Here is a 24,528-nt window from a genome sequence, read left to right as displayed (position 1 = left end):
CACTCAGACTCTCAAAGACACTTTTTCCAGGCATACCAACTTCGGATTACCACTTGTTCAGGTTGATGCAGCATAGTTTGGCTGGCACAAGGTTTTGAAACGCTGTAGAAAGTGCAAAAATAGATCCATGATTGGATCTCCGGAAAATCAACATCACTCTTTCGACACATTATTCAGAGATATGAGAAAAAATTGTAGTAAATTATGGAATATGTTTTGATTAAAATATATTGTACTATATTTTCTCAATAAATGACTTTTTAAAGTTCAAACACTTACTCAAACTCTCAAAGACACTTTTTCCAGGCATACCAACTTCGGATTACCACTTGTTCAGGTTGATGCAGCATAGTTTGGCTGGCACAAGGTTTTGAAACGCTGTAGAAAGTGCAAAAATAGATCCATGATTGGATCTCCGGAAAATCAACATCACTCTTTCGACACATTATTCAGAGATATGAGAAAAAATTGTAGTAAATTATGGAATATGTTTTGATTAAAATATATTGTACTATATTTTCTCAATAAATGACTTTTTAAAGTTCAAACACTCACTCAAACTCTCAAAGACACTTTTTCCAGGCGTACTAACTTCGGATTACCACTTGTTCAGGTTGATGCAGCATAGTTTGGCTGGCACAAGGTTTTGAAACGCTGTAGAAAGTGCAAAAATAGATCCATGATTGGATCCCCGGAAAATCAACATCGCTCTTTCGACACATTATTCAGAAAAATGAGAAAAAATTGTAGCAAATTATGGAATATGTTTCCATTAAAATATATTGTACTATATTTTCTCAATAAATGACTTTTTAAAGTTCAAAAACTCACTCAAACTCTCAAAGACACTTTTTCCAGGCGTACTAACTTCGGATTACCACTTGTTCAGGTTGATGCAGCATAGTTTGGCTGGCACAAGGTTTTGAAACACTGTAGAAAGTGTAAAAATAGATCCATGATTGGATCTCCGGAAAATCAACATCGTTCTTTCGACACATTATTCAGAAAAATGAGAAAAAGTTGTAGTAAATTATGGAATATGTTTCCATTAAAATATATTGTACTATATTTTCTCAATAAATGACTTTTTAAAGTTCAAAAACTCACTCAGACTCTCAAAGACACTTTTTCCAGGCATACCAACTTCGGATTACCACTTGTTCAGGTTGATGCAGCATAGTTTGGCTGGCACAAGGTTTTGAAACGCTGTAGAAAGTGCAAAAATAGATCCATGATTGGATCCCCGGAAAATCAACATCGCTCTTTCGACACATTATTCAGAAAAATGAGAAAAAATTGTAGCAAATTATGGAATATGTTTCCATTAAAATATATTGTACTATATTTTCTCAATAAATGACTTTTTAAAGTTCAAAAACTCACTCAGACTCTCAAAGACACTTTTTCCAGGCATACCAACTTCGGATTACCACTTGTTCAGGTTGATGCAGCATAGTTTGGCTGGCACAAGGTTTTGAAACACTGTAGAAAGTGTAAAAATAGATCCATGATTGGATCTCCAGAAAATCAACATCACTCTTTCGACACATTATTTAGAGAAATGAGAAAAACTTGTAGTAAATTATGGAATATGTTTTGATTAAAATATATTGCACTATATTTTCTCAATAAATGACTTTTTAAAGTTCAAAAACTCGCTCAAACTCTCAAAGACACTTTTTCCAGGCATACCAACTTCGGATTACCACTTGTTCAGGTTGATGCAGCATAGTTTGGCTGGCACAAGGTTTTGAAACACTGTAGAAAGTGTAAAAATAGATCCATGATTGGATCTCCAGAAAATCAACATCACTCTTTCGACACATTATTCAGAGAAATTAAAAAAAATTGTAGTAAATTATGGAATATGTTTTGATTAAAATATATTGTACTATATATTCTCAATAAATGACTTTTTAAAGTTCAAAAACTCACTCAGACTCTCAAAGACACTTTTTCCAGGCATACCAACTTCGGATTACCACTTGTTCAGGTTGATGCAGCATAGTTTGGCTGGCACAAGGTTTTGAAACACTGTAGAAAGTGTAAAAATAGATCCATGATTGGATCTCCAGAAAATCAACATCACTCTTTCGACACATTATTTAGAGAAATGAGAAAAACTTGTAGTAAATTATGGAATATGTTTTGATTAAAATATATTGTATTATATTTTCTCAATAAATAACTTTTTAAAATTCAAAAACTCGCTCAAACTCTCAAAGACACTTTTTCCAGGCATACCAACTTCGGATTACCACTTGTTCAGGTTGATGCAGCATAGTTTGGCTGGCACAAGGTTTTGAAACGCTGTAGAAAGTGCAAAAATAGATCCATGATTGGATCTCCGGAAAATCAACATCACTCTTTCGACACATTATTCAGAGATATGAGAAAAAATTGTAGTAAATTATGGAATATGTTTCCATTAAAATATATTGTACTATATTTTCTCAATAAATGACTTTTTAAAGTTCAAAAACTCACTCAAACTCTCAAAGACACTTTTTCGAGGCATACTAACTTCGGATTACCACTTGTTCAGGTTGATGCAGCATAGTTTGGCTGGCACAAGGTTTTGAAACACTGTAGAAAGTGCAAAAATAGATCCATGATTGGATCCCCGGAAAATCAACATCGCTCTTTCGACACATTATTCAGAAAAATGAGAAAAAATTGTAGCAAATTATGGAATATGTTTCCATTAAAATATATTGTACTATATTTTCTCAATAAATGCCTTTTTAAAGTTCAAAAAACTGATTATAACACAAACCTGATAAATAAGTTTCGGAGCAAACCGTAACGACAGAACCTTGATTCTTTGTTGGGAAATCCAATACCGTAATGGTGTCAAGTTGAACGCGCTGCTCTTGGACATCGGCCAAGACATGACACGAGTATGTGTCGTGCGGGTTTTGTTTGTCTTCTTGTCGCGTCAGATGATTCGTGGTGAGCAAAACTCTACCGGAGCGAATTTCACGCCAAATTTAAAACTGATCGTGATAAATCGTCCTGAAACGGTGACGTCACTGCCGCCGTGAGTCACCAGCGAGACGACGGCGCATGTCTTCCAGATGTTGGACGTGTTTATCCCGTCCACAAATAAACCTTTGTCGACGTCCATCACTCCGAGAGCGACAGTTTTGTTTGAATAATCGCTATCGGCAATCTTGTAAACATAGTTCATTAGTTTCCAATGAAAATAAACAGGCGAGGAAGCTGCACGTTCGTGGAAATAAATGTTGGAATTATCGCAAGTCTACAGAGTCAGATAATTCTTAAAATATATTTCGTTTGCGATAGAAAGGGACATTCAAAACAATTCAGCTGTTGCCGATTCTCCGTTGGATATGGTAAATACTAAAATTTTAGAAAAATAGTAATTACTATTTCTGTCGAATGCCGTTCGAATGTCATTCGTGACATATGACAGAGATGTACAAATTCCTTCAAGTGTAAGCCTCAAAATTCAAATACAGGTACAATATTTTCATATATTTTTATTTAAAATCATCATATATTGCTGTGTAATGTTACTGCTGAACTAATCTGGAGAAAAATCGGAAGTAGTTCAGTGTAAAAGTCAGTCAGTTTGCTTTTTGAACACTAACCATATCATATGGGACGTCGTAGAAACACAAAAGGCAACTGTTTCTATGGTGTAACTTGCGCTACCCATTGTAATACTTAATAAAATAACTGCGTAATTTATTGAGTACATATCTAACACTAAAAAGAGAAAATAAAAGTATTTTTAACAAAAAATTGAACCGACTTCAAAAAAATTTTTGGCATTTTTTTTTTATTCAACATAATTCCCTTCACTGATTATAGCGACCCTCCAACTATTCGGCCTTCAGACGGACCAATAACGCTATGTGATAGTCGCTGTTGATGGTCCTTTCTTTTTCAAGGTAATCAATGAAAATTATTCCATACGTATCCCAAAATACAGACGCTATAACTTTATCAGCCGACTGTTGCGTTTTCCCACGCTTTGGAGCGAGTTCATCGTGTGCAGTCCACTCGGATGACTATCGAGTGGACTTCGGAGTTAAATGATGGAGCCATGTTTCATCCATTGTCACATATCGATGCAAAAACTCGGGTTTATTACGCTTGATCATCTTCAAACACTGCTCCGAATCATCAACTCATGGTTGTTTTTGGTCAAAAGTGAGCTCGCGCGTCACCCACTTTGCACTAAGCTTTCTCATACCTAAATATTCATGAATGATATGATGTACACGTTCAGCTGATATCTTTAGAGTGTCTGCTATTTCATTCAATTTCAATTTCCGGTCATTCAAAATCATTTTGTGGATTTTGTTAATGTTTTCGTCGGCAACAACCTCTTTTGGGCGTCCACTGCGTTCACCGTCCTCGGTGCTGATTTCACCAAGTCTAAACTTAGCATACCACTCCTTGATTGTTGATTTTCCTGGGGCAGTGTCCGGAAACTCGGCATCAAGCCAAGCTTTTGTTTCAACTATATTATTTCTCTTCAAAAAGCAATATTTTATTAACACACGAAATTCCTTTTTATCCATTTTTTACCAATAACAAAAGTTGCTTCACTCATAATGCTATAATTGATCCGACAGCTGTCAAATTTATACACACATCTTTTGAGAGTTAGGGCTAACTAAAAAATATACGGATTTAATTCTAGTAGCGCCATCTATGTGTCAGGCCGGGGACCTTTCAATTGATCTGTTATAAAATACGTGTAGTAGATAGGTTAAATAAGTTTTTTGTTTATTTTTATTCGGTTATTACGATTATTATGTGCATATTTTAATTGAAATTTTTTTCTTATATTAGAAAAGTTTGTTTATTTTTTAGTTTTTAGTAAGTTATTTACTCTTGAAATTGGTTTAATTTTTTGTTAAAGATATGTTTGTTATTATCCAGTCAAAAGCCGCGTAGTGATGGTGGTACATCAATAAAGACATTTCATGTCTCCTCATCATATTGTCTATTCAGCGATATCGTTCATAATTCGTTGTACCATCATTTAACAATCACCAGATGTCAAATATATTATTCCTATTTAATTACATAGTCGAAACGTTTAATAATAATAGAGCGCGATAAGTTGGCGAAACAAACAATGTATTAATCAGCATTTATCTCTTGTTGTTAGAGATAAAAACGCCGGTTTGTTTGTCGAGCATCAGTCCAGTTAATAGAGACTTATCGCGTCGCCGATCTGTTAACGATTTGAGAAATAATGTGATTTATGATCGGGAAATGTTGGTGATTTTGCGTGGGCATTCTCAATATTTATGGCCTAATCGCGTGCTAGACTTTCAAGCGATATATATAACTGATACACTTTTTATTCTTTTCCATAAACAAATTGCCTATTAATTAATTTATTATCCGATACAACAAAGGTCTCTATTTAATTAGTGGACTGTATTAGAGATTTATTATCAATATATCTGCCGGAGAAACATGTGTATTTGTTTTCAATAAAATTTAATTGTTCAAAAAAGTTCCACACTTATTTTTAATGATACTAGATGGTTGCATTTATTTTGATTAGTGATATCTATAGGTAAAAATACGAACCTAACCTTACATAACAGTTTTCTTTTTAGTATTACTGAGTTACTGAGTATATACAGACGGATATATTATGTATTTATTCAAATAAGTGCAGAATAGATCTCCAGGAAATTTCATACGTCTCCATAATAAATAATCCCATTTTTAAACTATTAACCACACTAGAGTTTAGAACGAGAAACATCAATCACACTGTAAGATAACCCAATCCGATTACCGTTGGATACAGAAGAATGTTGACACGATTAGACTTCTGTTATTCATACGTGGATTTGAAGAAATTCGCTGACGGAACTAATCAAACACTTTTAGAAACTTATGGTGATGTTCCATCATATTCTAATTATTGATTTTGATTTCAACGATTTGAAATGTCTGAAAATGTTCGAAAAAATTGCCTATTAATTAATTTATTATCCGATACAACAAAGGTCTCTTTTATATATTTCGAATGGTAACATTGTTGGTTATGTATTTAATTAGTGGACTGTATTAGAGATTTATTATCAATATATCTGCCGGAGAAACATGTGTATTTGTTTTCAATAAAATTTAATTGTTCAAAAAAGTTCCACACTTATTTTTAATGAGACTAGATGGATGCAGTTATTTTGATCAGTGATATCTATAGGTAAAAATACGAACCTAACCTTACATAACAGTTTTCTTTTTAATATTACTGAGTTACTGAGTATATACAGACGGATATATTATGTATTTATTCAAATAAGTGCAGAATAGATCTCCAGGAAATTTCATACGTCTCCATAATAAATAATCCCATTTTTAAACTATTAACCACACTTGAGTTTAGAACGAGAAACATCAATCACACTGTAAGGTAACCCAATCCGATTACCGTTGGATACAGAAGAATGTTGACAGGATTAGACTTCTGTTATTCATACGTGGATTTGAAGAAATTCGCTGACGAAACTAATCAAACACTTTTAGAAACTTATGGTGATGTTGTTCCATCATATTCTAATTATTGATTTTGATTTCAACGATTTGAAGGGTCTGAAAAAGATCGAAAAAATTGCTTATTAATTAATTTATTATCCGATACAACAAAGGTCTCTTTTTTATATTTCGAATGGTAACATTGTTGGTTATGTATTTAATTAGTGGACTGTATTAGAGATTTATTATCAATATATCTGCCGCAGAAACATGTGTATTTGTTTTCAATAAAATTTAATTGTTCAAAAAAGTTTTATACTTATTTTTAATGATACTAGATGGATGCATTTATTTTGATCAGTGATATCTATAGGTAAAAATACGAACCTAACCTTACATAACAGTTTTCTTTTTAGTATTACTGAGTTACTGAGTATATACAGACGGATATATTATGTATTTATTCAAATAAGTGCAGAATAGATCTCCAAGAAATTTCATACGTCTCCATAATAAATAATCCCATTTTTAAACTATTAACCACACTTGAGTTTAGAACGAGAAACATCAATCACACTGTAAGGTAACCCAATCCGATTACCGTTGGATACAGAAGAATGTTGACAGGATTAGACTTCTGTTATTCATACGTGGATTTGAAGAAATTCGCTGACGAAACTAATCAAACACTTTTAGAAACTTATGGTGATGTTGTTCCATCATATTCTAATTATTGATTTTGATTTCAACGATTTGAAGGGTCTGAAAAAGATCGAAAAAATTGCTTATTAATTAATTTATTATCCGATACAACAAAGGTCTCTTTTTTATATTTCGAATGGTAACATTGTTGGTTATGTATTTAATTAGTGGACTGTATTAGAGATTTATTATCAATATATCTGCCGCAGAAACATGTGTATTTGTTTTCAATAAAATTTAATTGTTCAAAAAAGTTTTATACTTATTTTTAATGATACTAGATGGATGCATTTATTTTGATCAGTGATATCTATAGGTAAAAATACGAACCTAACCTTACATAACAGTTTTCTTTTTAGTATTACTGAGTTACTGAGTATATACAGACGGATATATTATGTATTTATTCAAATAAGTGCAGAATAGATCTCCAGGAAATTTCATACGTCTCCATAATAAATAATCCCATTTTTAAACTATTAACCATTGTTGAGTTTAGAACGAGAAACATCAATCACACTGTAAGGTAACCCAATCCGATTACCGTTGGATACAGAAGAATGTTGACAGGATTAGACTTCTGTTATTCATACGTGGATTTGAAGAAATTCGCTGACGAAAATAATAAAACACTTTTAGAAACGTATGGTGATGTTGTTCCATCATATTCTAATTATTGATTTTGATTTCAACGATTTGAAGGGTCTGAAAAAGATCGAAAAAATTGCTTATTAATTAATTTATTATCCGATACAACAAAGGTCTCTTTTTTATATTTCGAATGGTAACATTGTTGGTTATGTATTTAATTAGTGGACTGTATTAGAGATTTATTATCAATATATCTGCCGCAGAAACATGTGTATTTGTTTTCAATAAAATTTAATTGTTCAAAAAAGTTTTATACTTTAATGATACTAGATGGATGCATTTATTTTGATCAGTGATATCTATAGGTAAAAATACGAACCTAACCTTACATAACAGTTTTCTTTTTAGTATTACTGAGTTACTGAGTATATACAGACGGATATATTATGTATTTATTCAAATAAGTGCAGAATAGATCTCCAGGAAATTTCATACGTCTCCATAATAAATAATCCCATTTTTAAACTATTAACCACTGTTGAGTTTAGAACGAGAAACATCAATCACACTGTAAGATAACCCAATCCGATTACCGTTGGATACAGAAGAATATTGACAGGATTAGACTTCTGTTATTCATACGCGGATTTGAAGAAATTCGCTGACGAAACTAATCAGACACATTTAGAAACTTATGGTGATGTTGTTCCATCATATTCTAATTATTGATTTTGATTTCAACGATTTGAAATATCTGAAAAAGTTCAAAAAAATTGCCTATTAATTAATTTATTATCCGATACAACAAAGGTCTTTTTTTATATTTCGAATGGTAACATTGTTGGTTATGTATTTAATTAGTGGACTGTATTATCTGCCGGAGAAACATGTGTATTTGTTTTCAATAAAATTTAATTGTTCAAAAAAGTTTTATACTTTAATGATATTAGATGGATGTATTTATTTTGATCAGTGATGTCTATAGGTAAAAATACGAACCTAACCTTACATAACAGTTTTCTTTTTAGTATTACTGAGTTACTGAGTATATACAGACGGATATATTATGTATTTATTCAAATAAGTGCAGAATAGATCTCCAGGAAATTTCATACGTCTACATAATAAATAATCCCATTTTTAAACTATTAACCATTGTTGAGTTTAGAACGAGAAACATCAATCACACTGTAAGGTAACCCAATCCGATTACCGTTGGATACAGAAGAATGTTGACAGGATTAGACTTCTGTTATTCATACGTGGATTTGAAGAAATTCGCTGACGAAAATAATAAAACACTTTTAGAAACGTATGGTGATGTTGTTCCATCATATTCTAATTATTGATTTTGATTTCAACGATTTGAAGGGTCTGAAAAAGATCGAAAAAATTGCTTATTAATTAATTTATTATCCGATACAACAAAGGTCTCTTTTTTATATTTCGAATGGTAACATTGTTGGTTATGTATTTAATTAGTGGACTGTATTAGAGATTTATTATCAATATATCTGCCGGAGAAACATGTGTATTTGTTTTCAATAAAATTTAATTGTTCAAAAAAGTTTTATATTTTAATGATACTAGATGGTTGCATTTATTTTGATCAGTGATATCTATAGGTAAAAATACGAACCTAACCTTACATAACAGTTTTCTTTTTAGTATTACTGAGTTACTGAGTATATACAGACGGATATATTATGTATTTATTCAAATAAGTGCAGAATAGATCTCCAGGAAATTTCATACGTCTCCATAATAAATAATCCCATTTTTAAACTATTAACCACACTAGAGTTTAGAACGAGAAACATCAATCACACTGTAAGATAACCCAATCCGATTACCGTTGGATACAGAAGAATGTTGACAGGATTAGACTTCTGTTATTCATATGTGGATTTGAAGAAATTCGCTGACGAAACTAATCAAACACTTTTAGAAACGTATGGTGATGTTGTTCCATCATATTCTAATTATTGATTTTGATTTCAACGATTTGAAATGTCGGAAAAAGTTCGAAAACTCGTTGAAACTCTCAAAGAAACTTTTCCCAGGCATAGCAATATCTGCCGGAGAAACATGTGTATTTGTTTTCAATAAAATTTAATTGTTCAAAAAAGTTTTATACTTATTTTTAATGATACTAGATGGATGCATTTATTTTGATCAGTGATATCTATAGGTAAAAATACGAACCTAACCTTACATAAGTTTTCTTTTTAGTATTACTGAGTTACTGAGTATATACAGACGGATATATTATGTATTTATTCAAATAAGTGCAGAATAGATCTCCAGGAAATTTCATACGTCTCCATAATAAATAATCCCATTTTTAAACTATTAACCACACTAGAGTTTAGAACGAGAAACATCAATCACACTGTAAGGTAACCCAATCCGATTACCGTTGGATACAGAAGAATTTTTCAAACCCAACCATAGAAATTCACTAACTAATTCACTAAACTAAACCAATCAGACACTTTTAGAAACTTATGGTGATATTGTTCCATCATACTCTAAATGTCGGAAAAAGTTCGAAAACTCGTTGAAACTCTCAAAGAAACTTTTTCCAGGCATAGCAATATCTGGCGGAGAGACATATCGTGTATCTGGTTTCAAAAACATTTTATTTCAAAAATTGATAATTTATTGTAAAAAAACAGAACGTTTTTGTGTCTTCTTATAACGTATCTTATATGTAATGTATACTGTATTAGTACATTACGTTATACAAAAGGCAGAGTAAGTCAGAGAGTAGAGTCAAAGAACTGTGTTGATTACTTAGTTTTACTAGTCTGAGGATCCAACATGGAATGGGATCCAAGAGATTAGTGATCCAACGCTGTCAAAACAAAGTTCTACGATTAATTACCAATGCTTATAGCTACGTAACCAACGAAGGAAGGAAGTTGTCCAAGATTTCAGTTGTCCAAATGTATACACGCATCTTTTGAGGGTTAGGGCTAACTACCAAACATATGGATTTAATTTTAGTAGCGCCATCTATGAGTCAGGCCAGGAACTTTTCAATTGACCTGTTATATTGATTTAAAATCTACAAAACCACAAAAGTTATTGAACCAAATCGAATGCGGCAAAGATTACATCCATATAAACACAATTTTCACATATAGTTGTCGAAGTCATGCAAGTTTAAGTCGTTGTCTCGTCATGTGGTACGTAAACAAATAATTTGTTAATTTTTATTGACGTATTATCGCACTGAGCCATCGCACACCACTTATACACTTCAGAATTCATAATTAACACGTAACATAAATAACTTAGACGCTGCTAAGTTTTGCAGCTGATTCGCATGACAGTAACGTTACCGATTCCTATTATTTAATATCGATAATTCGAGCTTTGTTTGAAGTATATTAAAGTAAGAAAACAAAACAACCGTGCTATATCTCCGTTATTATCTTGTACAAATGCCAGTATTTACTTTCGAATAAATATTTTTAATCTTGCAATCAGATACAATAAAGGTTCTGTTTACTCTAACTATAAGGAACATAAAATAATGCATTAAGAGTGTTTAGCAAGGAAACATAGCGTAAAGTCTAGACATAATAAACAATTGCAGTCGACCTGGCAAGACCAAAACACAATAACTCAAAATCAAACGAACATAAACGATTATGAATAGCGTCGATTTGTAGAAATATATGTAGAATTGAACTAAAACCATGTCTGCAAATTGATTGTAATTAAACTATAGTTATTTTTCCCATACGTCATCTAGATGTTTAATATATTGCCTCTCGCAATTGGTAAATTCTTTACAGAATCAGACAATATTTTCCTTTGCGTTTTATTCTAGTTAAAAAGAGACAGAATGCTGTCTGATAAGTACGAACGTGTAAGCGAACTCGTCCGATTGTCAAACGTATGCAAAATTCTTCAAAACAGTGACAAGAGGTTATAAACCGGCAACCGTTAATTCAATGCTTTGCTTGTTTGCTTGCAGAACGGATTGAGTCTCTAATCAGTTACTTTGAACAGGAACGAAATAATGGAGTATGCCCTTTTGACAGTAAAATTCGTTAGAGAGGTAAGCACTTTTACTGTTAAATAATAATTTGCTGGCGTGTTGCAGCTGCACACGACGGTCACTGAAATATCTCAAAAAAATGAAAAATATTATCAAGATCAGCTTGATGTTAGTTCTATGAGACATTAAATATATGAAATATATAAAACAGTGAGCAGTTTTTCAATACAAACATAATTTAATACGATTATTTCAAAGAATATAATTTTTATAGACCTATTATTTTAATTTATGTATTTAGATGAGACATGGGACATATTTCAGAATGGGACCAATATACCCAATGGTCACTCATGGCAAGATGCTAATAGAAATAGTGTTATGACAACAAAAGTTGATCGAAAAATTGAAACGTTGGAATAACAATTGATAAGGTTTTATTAATCATAACATTCATTAATAATTCATTGCAGATATATTGTACTTAATGCTAGAAACAGGAATGGTTAATAACACCTTCAGTTTGGATGAACTTGATCAGACACTTTCAAGCAAAAATTGTCAAATTATGGAATTGTGAACAAATCATAGAAAATAGATAGATTGAAAATTAACAGCTTAGTTATTCACTTGAATGAAACTATCTGAATATGATATGACACAATGCTGCCAATTTCTAAAACAGGAAAAGTTGAGAGTGAAAACAGTAATATATCATGACTGTACGAAATGATATTGTAGAGTGTAAAAGATTTATGTGCACAGATATCTGTGTAATTGTTCAGAATATACATGAGTATTTGGTTAAAATGTGTCAGGAGAGAAAGAATAGTAACTGTTTTGCAGATATGGCAAATGAAGAAGAAATACAGTGATATCAAAACGTCTTTACAAGGAAACACTATGCCGAACGACATAAGAACTAAGCGTAAAAGGTAAATATGCTCTCTAATGAAAGTAAAATACATTATTTTCATATACAATTGTTAATTAGGTGGATTGGGCGTCCAGATGACACAACTACAAACACGCCTACTAATTCATAGGTGGTATTGAAAAGAGTTCAATGTAAATATAATCAAACACAACCCTAACCTACAAACTATTATAACCGTGTACCCAATGGTAGTTTTAAGTGCTTTAGTAATATATACATCAGATTTACTATAAAATAAATTATATTTGATAACGGTATTTTTGTTTAGTTATATTATTTAGATTAGAATTTTGTCGTATGCCGAAGCCAAACTGAACTAAAACTCAGAGTCGATACAAATTTAGATGACGCATGCATAAAATAACTTTGGATAGACTATACATATCAATCGGTTTTGTTAAAATTTTGCCACCGTTTTTAAGAAAAATGGAGGCCATCTAGTGGCGTGAAATTCGACACGGTTAAAATTTATATCGGGGAAGAATTTTTAGGCCTAAAATTTCCGTGTAACATGCGCTAATAATAAATTAATTCGAATGAAATGAAATACGTCCAAATCAAGCAATTAGGAATAGCCGTGAGACCGATGACAAAATATATAAACAAATATTTTTGGCCTTGGCCTAAACGCTTCCAGCTCCAGCTCTTATAGGTAGATTATTTGTCGTAAACCAACCACAGACCAGTTTAAATCTGAACACGAAAAAAATACAATACAAACCCGACTTATGCGAAAACTTCATCCGTACAAAGATTAACGAAATTCGAGAATAACAACAATCGTCTGTCCTTTTCAGATATTTAGATTTTCGAAATCAGCTTTTGATGTCTGGTGAACAGAGAACTGACAATAAGACGATCACTAGTTATAGAGTTCCATATCAAGAAGTTTGAGAAACTACAACTATTTAATGTAATTTTAACTCCCTAAAGACATATTTCAACGACTCGACATGAAATCCCTGCCAGTCTAATTTAAAAGGAATCAACAAGGACAATTCAGACATTGTTTACAAGAATCCGAATCTTAACCTGAGACTCGTTAAGTTTAAAACACGAGAATGGGAAAACAGATGGTCCGAACTGATGGAAACCCCGTCACCGCGAACGCATTTAAAATCTCCGGAACGTACCCAGTCACGGCCCTAATCCTTTTTGAAGAATTTACGAGTGTACCTTACCAAACATTGGATGGATCTGATTTCTCAATGCGAGAATATATTTTTACGGAGGGGGCTTGGTCCCCGTTGTAAATAATGAAATCGATTGACAATAGATAAAAAAAACAACAAAATATCTTTATTTCGAATCGAAAGACCACCATCTTAAATCTAGAGATTAACTTAAGAGTGTGAAAGCAAAACATACCACACGTTTTCAATCTATTAAAAAATATAACACAAATAAAAATAAAATTAACAACAAACACGATTTCAATTGAATTGTGACAGTGAAAAAATGGATAAATATTTAATTGAAATTAATAATTATAGTTAATTATATATAAGAATGTATATTAATTATCTAAGACTAAGCACTAAATAAATAAATTATTGATTCGAATCCTAAAAAGTTAATAAAAATATAAGTGCTCTTCAGAGTATTGAAAGGATTCCTTGAAATCGATATAATAGTTTTTTTATAACGGCATATTTGTAAACAGTTTACATGACAATAGGTACGTGCAAAATTAGGTGTGTATTTGAATAGTTTGACGTAAATCCGAGAATTATAGAATTTAAACGGTATTACAATGAATATTTAACTATATTTACGATAGTCATCGATATTAGTTACTAGATTAACTTAACTTATTTCATTCACAACGCCATACACAACTCTAAACTTGTGTAATATAATTAAATCAAAGGGCTCCCACATCTTGTTAATCATCAAAGTACTCGAACCAGTCCCTCGTTCGAAATGTTCACTCCCCATGTATCCAAAACCGCTGTTCAAACGTTTGAACCCGTACGCTTGTTAGCACCTTTGTTAATAGAGTGTGTAGACCCTTCCTATATCTACCTGCAGGTTGATTCACCTACATACATTCATATACCTGTCTATCAGTCAGTGTCTAGGGGGAAATGAGGACCTGCACTCGACAGTTAACAATAAAATTATGATTAGAAGTCGCTTGTTTTATTTTACAATCAGCCAAGCACATTTCTCCGCGACCTATTTATAAACAATGACGCAAATGAATATAATACATTTTGTTTTATTTGTTTTTTGTTAGTTTCCGGACAATTGACATCGAATTAACTGACGTTAGACGTTTTATAATACTTAGAGGCATTAAAACATTTATTGCTACAATATTCACGTCCTACAATTACCGTGTAACTTGAAAAATCGATGACTTTTTGTAATTATTCATTTTTAATCGAACTAGGCAATAAAAACAGATTATAAAAAAGCATACATGACAAAATAACCTTATAAACGTCAAAACAATTACATAGAAATGTATTTCATTTGTTTTATTATATATGTTCTATGTCTAACCTTTTCCTTGTCACAATATCAGAAATATATGCTACTGCTTACCTTTTTTACATTGCAAATGATGTAATCCGGTTTGTATTCCAATAAACACAATAAACTCACAAATATTGGGTCATTGTTAGGGGGTGGGTCAAAATATCTACACAAGAAACACGTCTTATTCAACTATTCTAGCTAGAAGATAACGCACAAGGGTCACTTAATACTTTTCTAGACTGAAACAAATCACAACCGAACAGGAAAAATAAATTCGAACTAAAAACAAGTTACGTTTTATTTATGATTTTTAATTTCTGTCATATAGCTCCCAATTCTCGAGACAAAGGCATAATACGATATTCTCCCGGCTATGTCGGCAACTGCCTGCTTTCAGGCTCCCCCGATAAAAACAAAATGTGAACGTTCTTTCAGGACCTTTAACCTGCGTTGGTGCGACAAGGATAGCATATAATCATGCGTACTGGATGGCTCGTTAGAATAATAATATTTTGTATCGGGCTGTCCTCTCTTGGGCCTAGCATGAACTACGATATCTATATTAAATTTATTTATCGTCATCTACATATCAACATAATGCTTCGATCGTCTTCCTTAAAAGAAAGCCCAATTAGACAAAACTACCAAATTAACATACAGTTAGTTCAAATTAATGAAATAAAAATTAAAGGTTTTGGAGCTTTGACATTTTAAAATCATATGACGGATTGACGTTGACTTATACATGACGTTCAGTCTCAAAAATCCGAATTTGTATTCTGTTTTCCTTTATGAATTATGTATATCTTTACTATTTAATAATAACTTAAATTATCTCGGTTTTAGAAATATATTTGATTGATTTCACTTTAAGTTTACGATGTATTTTAATGTTATATTTTACAATTTGAATGTTTCTATGATTTGTTTAAATCTCGACCATTGACATGCATTTTTAGCAAGAATGTTATCTATTCAACAAGATGTATATAATATCGTACAAGCTAAATTTTTGGCAGCTGAGATAGTTAAAAGTGTATCCTTGGAAGTGTTGCTTCAAATAATATTTATAATTACCTAAATTCTCCTTAATTTTTATTTAGATTCATCTAAATGTCTCCGTCGTAGATGGGCCGCTAGAAAATAATAATAGAATTTTAACTTTGGTTGAGTATAATAAATCTTTTGCTTTATTTGTATTGGTATCATCAAGGGTCCAACCAATAAGTTTTTCAGATTTGTCTATTGAAAGTGTTATCCCATTAGATCAAAACTTTTCATTTGGTGAGTATTATCTAAATACAGCTAGTTTGCTGATAACATTAAGATATGAACGTTCGGGATTTGTTACTCCTGTTTATTAGATTATCATATTAGATTACATTTTTTCAGAGACTGAACCAGTAAGAGGTCAGAACTATGTAATACTTATCATCAGATACAAGCAAAACAGATACGAGTTTAAAATTGAAATTGGTAAAGAAAGTTGCAATTTTGCAGCTGAAATTATCCATGCTAAAGAAGGTATGAATCCTTTTTCTTTTATATTTAGTTGATCCCATTTGTATTATTATTGATTTTACAGTATCTTTGAATAGTTCTACAAATTTTACTTGGTTGGAAAAATATTTTGGAACAATGAATCAAACAAATAAAAATTCTAATTCATCTATTAATGATCAGGTAAGTGTGTATTTGTTGTATGTCCATAATATGATAAAATGGTTCTTTGGTAATAGATAAAGTTTCCTAACCTGTAAGATATTTAATACGGTATTGTAAAACTCAAAACCAAATATATATTTGTGTTTCACACAGATTTCTGACATGCTGTCATATTTACAGAATGATTTTGTCATAATTCGGGATGGGATGGCCCAGGGACAGGCATCAATCAACCGGGAATCAATGTTAAAGTATCAGTTGAAGTTAAGGGAACCTGAATTTACACAGAAACAAGAATTTACGTAAGTAATGCTGATTTTTTGTAATATCTGCTAATGAATATTATAGAATTTTTGTGGGTACCTGGAATGTTAATGGACAACCACCAACAGCCTCCTTAAAATCATGGCTGAGCTGTGTTGAAACTCCCCCAGATTTGTATGCGATTGGATTTCAGGAAATTGATCTAAGCAAAGAAGCATTTATATTCAATGATACCCCAAGAGAGGCTGAGTGGCAGTAAGTGTCTGTTCGTTTTTGCAGCAGGTCCTGCATTGATATGTTTGTAGGAAATCGGTGATGGATGGCATTCATCCAAATGCCAAATATCGTTTAGTTGCATTATCTAGGTTGGTGGGTATGCAGTTGGCGGTAATTGTTAATAATCAGCACTATCAGTATGTGAAAAATGTGTCTATGGATACTGTTGGAACTGGTCTTCTAGGTAAAATGGTAAGTCTTATTTTTACACTTATGCTGTATGTTTTCACATGCTTCCAAGTACACTATCCAAGAGGTTGTTTTTTTTTTTAATAAATTAAATTTAGATTTGGTTTGGTCCTATTAATTAACCTACAGTTTTATATAGTCAAACAAAGTCATCATCTCATTCTACTCCCTATAGAATACTTTATTTTGGCGTTATATCCCAACTACAAAGTATAGGACATACTTGTATGTCCATATATTTATTCCATATCAGTCCATATTATTTTTTAATTAATTAAACAAACACAATAGCCTTAAAAATCGTCGAAAACTAAACAAAAAAACAAACCACCGCTATCATGAAAACGGAGCTGTTTTTTTTTTCGAGATAACAATTGCTTGATTTTAATTATAACTTTCAAGGTGTTTAAAGTACTACTGATTTAAAAAAAAAACGAATGTCGTTAAAATAATTCCGAGTCATAAAAACAATTTCAATGAGACAGGTTTTTTTACTATACGTACTTTTTAGTCAGAGTAGGCCATTTTTATTTGTGCTTATTATTGACTGTGCAATTAATGGAATACGACGTATTAAAATTGACAAAGTGTTAATAATGTCATTAAGTATCGCGTAGTACCTGAGATAAATTAGGACATTTGGGATTTTAAGAAGTTTTTATGTCAGCCTTGTAATTAATTTCGGGCGAATTGCAAAAGGTGCTAGATAAAACAATGTTCGATCAAAATAGAAGTTTGTAAAGCCTTTATTTAATTCCGGAGCTTTTGGGATCAAAATAAAAATAGTCTGTCTAAAAAACTGTTGCTTAATCTAGTGTGTGAAACTGTTGTATCTGTTATATAACAACATATCCAATTTTTGTCAATCATTCTTTAGCAGAAAGGAGCACATAAGTAACTTGATGAAAAGAAAGCTCTAATTCTTGGCCAGTTAGATGGATATCTTCATGATTTCTATATGGAATCAATATGTTAAGTGTTATTTTGGTGACATGATTCAATATATAATATTTGTCATTATTAACTAATTACTATGCACAGTAATGGATTATTTGTGATCCAGGGAAACAAAGGAGGCGTTGCCGTGAGACTGGAGCTGCACAATACGTCACTGTGTTTCGTGAATTGTCACTTGGCGGCGCACGTGGACGAGTTCGAACGCAGGAACCAGGACTACAAGGACATAAACGCGAGAATGAATTTCCGAAGGAACCCGCAGGCGATAAAGGACCACGAGTACGGATTTTGCTCGCTTCACGTCATTGCTGAAGATTACAGAGTCGCTTGTTTTTAGGCAGGTCTACTGGCTAGGGGACTTGAACTATCGGATAACAGATTTGACCAACCTACAAGTGAAGACCTTGCTGCAACGGAATGAAGTCACTACCTTATTGAGATCGGATCAGCTGAACCAACAGAGAGAGAGGGGCAATGTTCTGCTTGTAAGTGTATATGTATTCGTGTGAAAAAGCATGTATAGTCCTTTAAATGAAACAGTGAACTCGCTTCCTCTGAATGGATGCCGTCAAAACGGCGCATTGTTGCCGCATCAACTCTGAGTTCTAGTTCATTTTGGTTTCTACATGCAACAAAATTCTTATTTAAATAAAATAATGAAACAAAAATGCTATCAAGTGTAATTTATTTTAACGTGATAGCACCTCTAATGTATTTATTATCGAAGGACTTAAAACTACAATTAATTATACAGTTTTAATAGTTCGTAGGTTGGGGTTGTGTTTTGCAGCAGATCCTGCATTGATATGTTTGTCGAAAATCGGTGATGGATGGCATTTATCCAAATGCCAAATATCGTTTAGTTGCATTATCTAGGTTGGTGGGTATGCATTTGGCGGTAATTGTTAATAATCAGCACTATCAGTATGTGAAAAATGTGTCTATGGATACTGTTGGAACTGGTCAAAATAGGTCAAACAATTGACTCTGGTCTTAGTTGGGAAGTGTATTGGTTCTGCAGTAGAACTGATCAGATGATTGAGGGTACCATGGTAAAAATATTTTAAAAGCTATAATATATGTAACTTACCATTAATTTCTTTATCTGATTAGTAAGACATTGAAAGCATTCTGGTCCTTTTAAAATTCTATTTTGTTATAAATTTTGTATTACCTTTAAATAAATACAAAATGTAGCTGGGCTCTAACAGAACCATCTTGGTAAGTGTTATTTTGTTATTGTTCATATTTCTTCAGTGAGCAAAGGTCCTTCCTCATAAGGGGTCATATGTATGTTCTGTTCTGGCAATTTTTCGAGAATCGCCATAGCCTGTTTACTGCTAATTTGTCAAACAACACTTGGTTGTGAGATATATTATTTTATTTTTTAGTTAATGGTTGTGATACTCATTTGTTCATTTTTAAACTAACATATGGACTGAAAATCCCCGGGCGTAACAAAGGAAACGCGGGTTTTTTGTTCAAAATTGGCTTTATTCTTCATCAAGAGCCACACAATCATTCCACCGCCGCCTTAACATTTTTATACCACTTTTATAGAAAGATTTATCTTTTGCTTCAAAATAGGCGTGTCACCAGTTGCTTTCCACTCAGATTACAATCGTTTTTGATTCCAGAGTGAAGTAATGGATCCATGTTTCATCCATTATTACATGTCAACGCAAAAATTCCGGTTTGTTATGTTTAAACATGGCCAAACACTGCTCAGAATCACCAACACTTTCTTGTTTTTGGTCAACAGTGAGCAAACGCGGCATCCACTTTGAACAGAGCTTTCTCATAGTCAAATGCTCATGAAGCCAACGCGTTCTTTTGGTATTTTTATGATGTTATTCAAAACGATTTTGTAGATTTTTCACTGCGTTTTGCATCATCGGTGTCAGCAAACCAACGTTTTATTGTTGTTTCTGATGGAACGGAATCCTTATAACACTTTTCAAGCCATTGCTTCGCTTGAACGGTATTTTTTCCCATCAAAAAGCAGTGTAAAACACGAAATTGTTTTTGATCCATTAGTTTTAAAATAATAAAAGTAGTGTCACTTTCAGCACAATAACACATAAACTTATGAGTGGAATATCATGAAATTTTAACAGTTTTCTTTTGAATATAACCTATTCAAACCTGAAAAATATTCAAATATATAAAACATATTTAAACAAAGTCAGCATTTAATTCAAATAATTGCAAAGTTAACATCTGAAACATCTAGTATATATAATTTTCAAATAAATCGGGTTGATATAAATTTATTTCACTATAACAAAATTTAATAAACCCGGAATACTTTCTGGCTTATCTTTTATCAATATTATTATTCATGCTTTATCCGTGCTAATTACACTAACGATGGATATTCCGCAGTGAGTTACGGGATATCTTAAACTAGTCAGCAAATATACGTGACTGAATGATTGCGGTTTATCACAGAACAATACTGCGAATTCAATGCATTTTTTCAAGACTATTATACATAACATCCTACAGTACCAGTGGTATTTTTGCAGGATTACGTGGAAGGTGACATAGCCTTTCATCCGACGTACAAGTTCGACTTAAACTCGGACATTTACGACACCAGCGAGAAAGCTCGTCCACCAGCTTGGACCGACCGGATACTATGGAGAGGCAAGGGCATTCATCAAGTGCATTACAAGAGCCACATGGAACTGAAGATCAGTGATCACAAGCCGGTCAGCGCGCTGTTCAAGTCGGAGATCAGCGTGGTGGATCAGAACCGGTACCGTAGGGTGCACGAGGACCTTCTGAAGAAGATGGACAAGCACGAGAACGAGTTCCTGCCTCAGGTCACGGTGGACCAGAACGAGGTCGTGTTCAACTCGGTCAAGTTCAGGGAACCGCAATCTCGGGAGATCATCATCGCGAATACCGGAGTGGTAGGTTTCGATGTTTAAAGCTGTAATTGACCCTTTGCTTTGATGACAAATTGGTGCAGGTGCCGGCTGACTTCGAATTTATCAATAAGCTGAACGAATCCACTTATTGCAAGGACTGGCTCAGGATCGTGCCTTATTGCGGTAGCATTAATCCAGGTACGTGTGTGGTTTTGTGCTCTATCAATTGTTTCTGATTTTCAGATGATTTTTTTTGATCTTGTCCATGGCCGTCTGGTAAAATGTGATGAATAGGCGAATGCTTCAGGTCTCGTTAATATTAGATGATTTAATTCCGGTTAAATATACACACATTTTAAAAAACATATATGCAGGGCTTTTATTTTAAATAGTCACAATGTTTTTTTTTTGTAAAAAAAGTGGCGCCATTTCTATGTTAGTAAACTTCAGGAGCAATAGCAACTAAAATCAACAATTTTGAGTGTCAAGAGCAGTTTGCCTTGGTGAACTAAACACATGGTATTTAGAAGCCATGGAAAATACTTAAACCCTGGCAAAAACGACAAAATACCATTCAAAAAAAAGTTTACAAAGAAGTGACGTAATTCGCTATATTTCATCAAATAAATTATCATTCTCGCTCTATTTCATTAGATACATACAGTAATTTTGTTATTGTTGTTCACTATCCTTATCTGATTAAAAGAGATGATGTACTTCAATTAAAATACTAGATAATAGGAAATCCTTTGTTTATTCTACCATATAATTTACATAATAAAGGAGGCCGATAAAATAGTTATCTAATTAGTTTTATCAATTGTCGCTTGTTCAAAACCCATTACTTTTTAAATAACACTGTTCTAGGTGAGAAGTGCGATGTTAGGCTTGAAGTCAACCTGGAGACCGACTTGGATAACATCGACGACATCCTCATTCTTCATCTGAAAGGCGGCAAGGACATGTTCATCACCGTCAGCGGCAGCTGCCAGAAGTCGTGCTTCACGCAGTCGCTCTCCACGCTAGTTCGAATCCAGGTGCCCATAATGCATTCTAAGAAGGAAGACTTTAACTCAGCCGTAAGTGTCGGTTTCGCTGTCGTTCCGCCAGAAAGCCCTAACATTGTGTTTGCAGCGAAATAATCAGTCTCCAATACTCTATTCGGTGCCAAGGGAATTATGGTTGTTGGTCGACCACCTGTACAGACACGGCCTGAAGACCAGGGATCTGTTTGAATCGTCCGCGCTCCACGAAGAGTTAATTCGAATCAGGGACTGGTTGGATTATGGCTCACAAGATCCATTACGTATCCTTTTTTAATGATCAGTCGAATTTATCGGTGATATTATACTTTTATTCCTAATATCATTCATTCCTCCCCAAGTCTCCTCTACCGCCCTGAATGTTACAGATATTCGTAATGATTATTATATTTTAATGATGATCCTTAACGGATTATTGAAGCTGGTACCCCACAGGCTGTAGCGGAAACCCTGGTCTTACTCCTGTCTTATATAAAGGAACCCGTTATACCTTTCGAACTTCAAGACGTCTGCATTGCAGCTGCAAGCAATTTCCAAAACTGCCGACAAGTAATAACAACAATACCTTCATCATTTCCATCCTCTCACACTCAACCATCTATTTTTTCTAGCTGCTTATACAAAAACTGAACGATATCCATCGGACGACGTTCATTTACATCTGCATGTTCCTGCAGGAATTGGTGAAACACTCGAATGACAACGGTTACGAACCGAAGACGTTGGCCTCTCTCTTCGGCGACATACTGTTAAGAGACCAGATCAGGAACGCTAAGCCGCAGGCCAGCCGAGGAAAGGCCAATTTCGTCTACAACTTCTTGGTTAACGATTTGAGCTCGTCTCTGATTCCAAAATGATTCATTCCCAGGTCCTGGTTAGCTACGGACGGCAAAAGCAGTATTTCGAATGTCACATATGTTTACTTCAGTACGCTACGGAACGACTACTATTATTAGGGAGTGCTTATATAGATCTGTAGGTGCTAAAGGGGTACATAAAACATAACGTATGTACCTACCAGAATTATTTTAAGTTGGGATTTATTCGGTCTATTTTCTTGCTAGGGTTAATTAGTCAAAATAATGAGCATTTACTTTTACATTTTGTACTCTACCAAATTAACACATTCTACGAGCCACGGTTTCGTTTGAGCGTATTTCTGAAGCGATCAGCTTCATATTCTTCTTTCCCTGTAAATATTTAATTTAGGTATTTATTCTGCATGTTTAGAGTTAAACTAAATTGCCAGTATTTTTCTAATATTTAATTTATTGTAGAACAAATATGAACAAAATAAACACCACTTTATTCGATTCACTTTTATTGTTTTTTTTTTAAATTCACTTTACAACAGAAAAACCATCCTTTAGTCATATGCTTCTATGGAAAGTGATTTACATCGTCTGATTTTCACAGCTATAGATTCTTCTTTCGCCTTCAGTGTTAGAATTTCAACCCTTGCAACTGTGATAAAATTAGGATTCCTAACATCTGGTCCCTTGACTATATCAATTTCGTCTCCTTCGTGGATACTTGTACTTTTCTTTAAGAGTTTCTTGCCGTTGATTCTTATTTTGCTGTCATAGAACATTTTTTCGATTTTCGCTCTGGATATACCCAAACTGCTTTTTAATATACCGTCCACACGTAGAGATGAAACATTTATGTTTAAGATTTTCGTATGTTTATCTTGAAACTCGTCGTCTTCATCATCTTGGTGTTCTTCGCTTTCCGATTCCGATTTCGTTACTTTGGTTTTTGAATATCTGAATCTTACTTGCTCTACTAGACTGTTTGGTGGTTTTCGTGTTAAACTTCCACATGGTAAAGATAATGGACGCTTTAGTTGTATCCTACGAACAAGACAAGCATTATTGAAAATGTTTTTGTTATATAATTTCCTACATATTTTAAACATTTTAATTATATTATTTAATCTAACCTTTGCGTTGTTTAGGTTAAGAAAATGACACATTGTCGAAATCCTAAAAATTCGAAATATTACTTTTCTTAAGTTATATAAAAAAATTATAAACATATTTATTAGTTAAT

At 33.1% G+C, this 24,528-nt stretch overlaps 3 protein-coding genes across 17 annotated transcripts in view; 1 reads left to right on the top strand and 2 right to left on the bottom strand.

Moving 5' to 3' along the window:
• The window catches only part of rut (adenylate cyclase rutabaga), a 218,580-nt gene extending 202,985 nt beyond the window's left edge, over window positions 1–15,595 (bottom strand). For 12 of the 15 annotated variants that reach the window (XM_076409058.1, XM_076409063.1, XM_076409071.1 and 9 more), the window contains exon 1: window positions 15,273–15,414. The gene's annotated coding sequence lies outside the window, so the exon portion shown is untranslated. Of the gene's footprint in view, window positions 1–15,272 lie in introns of all 15 variants that reach the window. The other 3 variants (XM_076409069.1, XM_076409070.1, XM_076409060.1) reach the window with 2 other exon arrangements.
• A 336-nt stretch (window positions 15,596–15,931) lies between these two features.
• Ocrl (Oculocerebrorenal syndrome of Lowe) lies at window positions 15,932–23,793 on the top strand. The gene is made up of 15 exons (XM_076409042.1): window positions 15,932–16,242; window positions 16,310–16,490; window positions 16,599–16,730; window positions 16,792–16,889; window positions 17,052–17,173; window positions 17,220–17,390; window positions 17,441–17,603; window positions 18,664–18,836; window positions 18,895–19,042; window positions 21,086–21,475; window positions 21,535–21,631; window positions 22,301–22,512; window positions 22,568–22,739; window positions 22,898–23,025; window positions 23,088–23,793. The coding sequence occupies exons 1-15, from the start codon at window positions 16,171–16,173 to the stop codon at window positions 23,331–23,333; spliced, it is 2,505 nt and encodes an 834-aa protein (XP_076265157.1). The 5' UTR covers window positions 15,932–16,170; the 3' UTR covers window positions 23,334–23,793.
• Window positions 23,726–24,415, bottom strand: LOC143199323 (mitochondrial transcription rescue factor 1). Its single transcript, XM_076409049.1, has 2 exons — window positions 24,382–24,415; window positions 23,726–24,329 (listed from the first exon to the last, which is right to left on the bottom strand). Coding segments are annotated over exons 1-2 (489 nt in total). The 5' UTR covers window positions 24,384–24,415; the 3' UTR covers window positions 23,726–23,842.
• Window positions 24,416–24,528: the final 113 nt, after the last annotated feature.

Source organism: Rhynchophorus ferrugineus, unplaced genomic scaffold, assembly GCF_030347505.1.
Source record: "Rhynchophorus ferrugineus isolate W39M unplaced genomic scaffold, kcgeb_rfMv2 rfM7, whole genome shotgun sequence".
Lineage (NCBI taxonomy): Eukaryota > Metazoa > Arthropoda > Insecta > Coleoptera > Curculionidae > Rhynchophorus > Rhynchophorus ferrugineus.
The sequence above is the reverse complement of the archived record's forward strand: the minus strand, read 5'-3'. Positions and strand labels throughout refer to the sequence as shown.